The sequence below is a fragment of the Helianthus annuus genome, chromosome 16 (genome assembly GCF_002127325.2).
Source record: "Helianthus annuus cultivar XRQ/B chromosome 16, HanXRQr2.0-SUNRISE, whole genome shotgun sequence".
NCBI lineage: Eukaryota > Viridiplantae > Streptophyta > Magnoliopsida > Asterales > Asteraceae > Helianthus > Helianthus annuus.
Genome location: NC_035448.2, coordinates 119,721,108 through 119,725,603, shown reverse-complemented (window position 1 = coordinate 119,725,603; position 4,496 = coordinate 119,721,108). Strand labels below are relative to the sequence as shown.

The following is a 4,496-nucleotide window of genomic DNA, read 5'->3' as shown; positions in this document are numbered from 1 at the left end:
TAATAAGTTTATTTTCGTAATCTATACGTAAACCTTTAGAATAATATCAAGGGCGTTACAATAACCCATGTGATGAAAAAGAAAATGAAAGAAAATGTAGGATTTTGTATTAAACCCACGTGCAAAATCTCGCATGAGAGTTCACTAAAAATTGCACACATAGTTTTGATAGAGTGAAAGAACATGTCAGGGGAGGCTCTAAGGCGTCCAGCAGGGGCACAAAATTTTCTGGAGCACAAAAAATTTAAAAATTCTCAGTTAGAATGATTGTTTATTGCTATAACTTCAATGGTTGTTTAAAAAAAATAATAATTTACATTATTTATTTTTTAGGGCCTAAGGGTGAGGGGCATATTTTTTCTGGCTCGGCCGGGGCACCTGAATCCTCAGGACCACCTCTGGAACATGCAGAAAAGTGTTTGCTTTTGCTTTCGTCTCAATGAGGTTTGATCTTGAAACAACTATAAACAATTAAATTAAAAAATCAAGATTCGAATAGTCAAGAAAGGGAAGCACATAACATGAATTATATAAGTTTTAACCACTTCTATCACACTAAATAAGATGGTATTTTTATATAAACTTATCAACCATATTTTAACACTTGTTAGACCATTTGTTGTGGGCTGAGCCACCCCCCAACCTCCCCCCTCACTGTCGTTAACCCACTCATGCCTTGCCTTTGGCACTTGAGACGCGATCTCAACGCCCAAAAATTGCTAATGCTAACATTTACCGACAACACCCAGTTTTAGTGTTAAAGATCATACACATTATACTACGTCAAACAGTTGAGACTAAACTCATAATTTTTAATAAAATATAAAAAATAAACCATAATTTATAATTTCATAATTTAAAACAATCAAGTATAGCATAACTTGTGGGTTTGGTGCACAACTTTTGAATTTTGGTTCGAAATCATTTTTAAACCCAACGAACGTGTAGAACAATATATATTATACACTTTAAATTAAAATACACACATAAATAATTATTTTATTTATCTGAGAATGAGTTTAAAACCTTTTGTTGGGTTTCAAATATTTTTCCAGTTGGTTTAAGCAAAAATATCCCACCCTCTTTAATTCTCTCTCAATACCAAAATTAGGGTTTCAATTTTCATTTTTCTTCAATTGGAAACTGCATCTTCCAAATTAGGTACCTTTTTCTCTTCAATTTCACTTTAATCTGTTTACTTCTTGTTTTAATTCACTTAATTTTGATCTTGTGTTATGTCCTGCAAATTTTGTAGCTTATGATCGATTTTAGGGTTTTTTTTTGGTAATTTTGTTCAATTTTTAAGTTGAATTGACTGTTAAGTAGTTGAATTACAGGTTTATCGGTTACAGTTTCATATATTTCTGTTTGAGTTTGATTTGGAGATGATTTGAGTTGGATTTTGTTAGTTAGGGTTTTCGTATAATCGAATCGGAAAGCGGGTATGTCGTTTGGGGGTTTTCGACGATCGGTTATGAGTATCGGGAATGATCGGAGCATTAATCAAGTGCATTCAATGGATGTTAATGCTGATTCGAGTTCAGAAATGCATTGTGAACTCGGGTCGTTTGAACACCAGGTTTTCAGGCGGTTTCGTGCGCTTTCGGGTTCGTCTGCTGATGAAGTTTTGTCTCTGAATTGGGTTTTTAAGTTGTTGGATGCTTTTATCGCGTGTCAGGAGGATTTTAAGGTTGTTATGTTGGAAAACGGGGCAGATCTTTCGAACCCGCCGTTGGATAGGTTTGCGACGGAGTTTTTTGATATGATTGTTAAGGCGCTTGATATTTGTAATGCTGTTCGTGATGGGGTGGAAAGGATTCGAGCTTGGTGTAAGCATTTGGAGATTGTTGAAACTGCGTTTGATTCAAAATCGAGAAATGTAATCGGTGAAGGGCAGTTTAGGAGGGCGAAGAAAAGCTTGACCGATTTAACTATGCTAATGCTTGATGATAATAAAGAATCGTCATGTTTTTTTGCGTATGGAAACCGATCTTTCGGGTGCCCGAATAAAGGAAAAGACAATCAACAAAAGGCAGGACACTCGAGGTCTCTTTCGTGGAGTGTACCCAACTCATGGTCTGCAAGCAAGCAGCTTCAGTTGATAGCTAACGGGTTGATCCCGCCTAGAGGACATGAAGTTTCCGCTGCTAACGGGCTAGCTAACGCCGTTTACACAATGGGTTTTGTTCTTATGTTTGTTTTATGGGCTCTGGCGTCTGCAATCCCGTGTCAAGATCGAAGCTTTCAAGTTCATTTCTCTGTGCCGAGACAATTCTCATGGGGCACCCCGCTAAATTCACTTCATACTCGGATTATGGATGAATCCAAGAAACGTGAACGGAAGAACGGTGTTGGGCTGCTAAAGGAGATTCAGCAAATGGAAAAGTCGATTAATTTGGTGACGGATTTGGTTGACTCGGTGAACCAGTTTCCGTTGACTGAAGAACAGAAGGAAGAGGTGCGAACGGCTGTTCAAGAAGTGTCTCAAGTATGTAATGTGTTTAAGAACGGGTTGGACCCGTTGGAGCGTCAGCTGAGAGAAGTGTTTCGCAAGATCATGTCGTGTAGGACCGCCGGGCTTGAAGTTATGAGCAGGGCATAATCAAAGTGTAAGAAATTTGTTTTTGTTGTTAGGTTGTGTTGAAGGGGAGTAAAGGTTCATATCATGGATAATAATGGATTTTGTGCAGGTGATATGTGTAGTTTGAGATTATCTGTTATGTGCTTATCATATCTTTATTCTTGTTTCTTATTTCTTATGTGTTCATTAATTGTGTCTTATCTCTCTCATTATTATTTCTTCTGTTTGTATTAGTTTTAGTTGGTTATGATTATTTTGTTTTTGTTATATTCATGGCCCTGTCACCTTGACTCAATCCCGGACTGGATTTTGTAACCATGAAAGACTATACCGTAGAGTAGGCTGAGGGACATTCGATATAGATTAGTTTTAAGTACAGGATTGTGAGATCCATGTAAAACACACAAGTGATTCTGTGATTCTTTACTTGCAACTGTTTTTGTATTAAACGGGTCTGTGCCGCCTGCGTGTGTTTCTCTTTCTCTCTCTTAGGTAGAAGTGCACAAAAAGAACCCAGGTTGGGTACGTATTATCCTGATCCGAAACCGTTTTGACTTTTGGTTGAAACCTATGTAGTTAATATCCGGATATATCAGTGAAATATTGGTTACCGGTCCCCTGCCGAGATAACGGTGCAAAATATCGGTCTGAATATGCGTATCGATAATATTGGTGATATTGACCGATATTTGATCGATTTTCGACTGATATTTGACCAATATATCACCGATTTTCCCGATATTAGTACCTTTCTTCTCATTTCAAAAGGTTATTGTTAAATGTTAGTGTTTTAAGTCTTAGTCAGTTCCTACTTGCTACAATTGTTAGTGTTTTGCAAGTTGCAAAAGTTTAATTTGTTAATGGTAGGAGAGTATACTGAATTATTAGTGTTAAATTGCAATATATATATATAAATTTATCATGATATTAAAATTACCGACATTCCACCGCGATAACCGATATCTCAAATATCGGTCCTTGACCGATATCCGATATTTTACCGCATTAACTACTTAGGTTGAAACCGAACCGAAAAGTAGGGTTGAGATCAGTTTGGGAACTCCAGTACTGAAACCAGTTAAAACTGAATCTAACCGGTTTCAAACGGAATCGATCCTTTCCCCCCTTTTAAACCGCTTTCAAACCGAACAGGTTTGAGCCAAGACCTGATGTCAACCAGGTTTGGCCGAACGCGAACAAGTCTGGGCCAGAAGCCAATTTGTGCACCTCTACTCTCATAGATAAATCATAAATAGTAGTTGATTTGTATGAAATGGTTGACTTGTTAAACATAAATAGTCTAGACTCTAGATCTACTGACCAAGCACCACGTTGGGTTGACTCTCAGACCTGAGTCCAGTCCATCAATAATATTAAAAAAAGACCCCAGCCCACTTGATCCATATTTTACACATTTAAACCCTTTACAAAAGACACTAAAGATTAAATGTTGTTGAAACACGTTGACTTCAAAACATGCTCCTTGAACTTAATAACTCTTCGACGAAGCGGGTCAATATCAAAGTATAAAACAAGTTGAGATATGCATAAAGTTGTCTTGCGATACATACCATGGTTGTACGTAGTTCGAGTTCTTTGTGTTCCATCGTATGCTGACCTCCACACCACATTCATTCATTCACCTTTTTTTGTGATTTTCAACAAATACGAGGGTGTAATAATGAATTGGGGGGTAGCCAAACTGAAAACCACCAGTTTTCTGAGATTATTCGAGCTTTACTCATTCAGGAATGTCTACCTTAAAACTTTTGGAGTGATGCTTATGCAACAACTTTCCTTACTAACTGATGATGAGGGTAAGTCGAAACCCACTTCCCCTCCCATAATAACGGAAAGAGACAGATACCTAGCAAACACAACATCAGACAAGGAGGAGACATCTCCTTGTCAGCAG

General features: G+C 37.5%; 1 protein-coding gene across 3 annotated transcripts; it reads left to right on the top strand.

The window, feature by feature from the left end:
• The first annotated feature begins 1,025 nt into the window (after positions 1–1,025).
• On the top strand, positions 1,026–2,767 carry LOC110915712. 3 transcript variants are annotated; one of them, XM_022160446.2, is made up of 2 exons: positions 1,026–1,161; positions 1,410–2,767. In XM_022160446.2, exon 2 carries the CDS (start codon positions 1,445–1,447, stop codon positions 2,600–2,602), a length of 1,158 nt encoding a protein of 385 aa, XP_022016138.1. In that variant the 5' UTR covers positions 1,026–1,161; positions 1,410–1,444; the 3' UTR covers positions 2,603–2,767. The 3 variants fall into 3 exon arrangements, with proteins under 3 accessions (XP_022016138.1, XP_022016135.1, XP_022016136.1); XM_022160443.2 differs by having other exon boundaries at positions 1,338–2,767; XM_022160444.2 differs by having other exon boundaries at positions 1,037–1,161; positions 1,327–2,767.
• Positions 2,768–4,496: the final 1,729 nt, after the last annotated feature.

Bases quoted from the DNA above. Each gene is read 5' to 3' on its own strand.
- LOC110915712 (XM_022160446.2), top strand. From the start codon at position 1,445: ATGTCGTTTGGGGGTTTTCGACGATCGGTTATGAGTATCGGGAATGAT.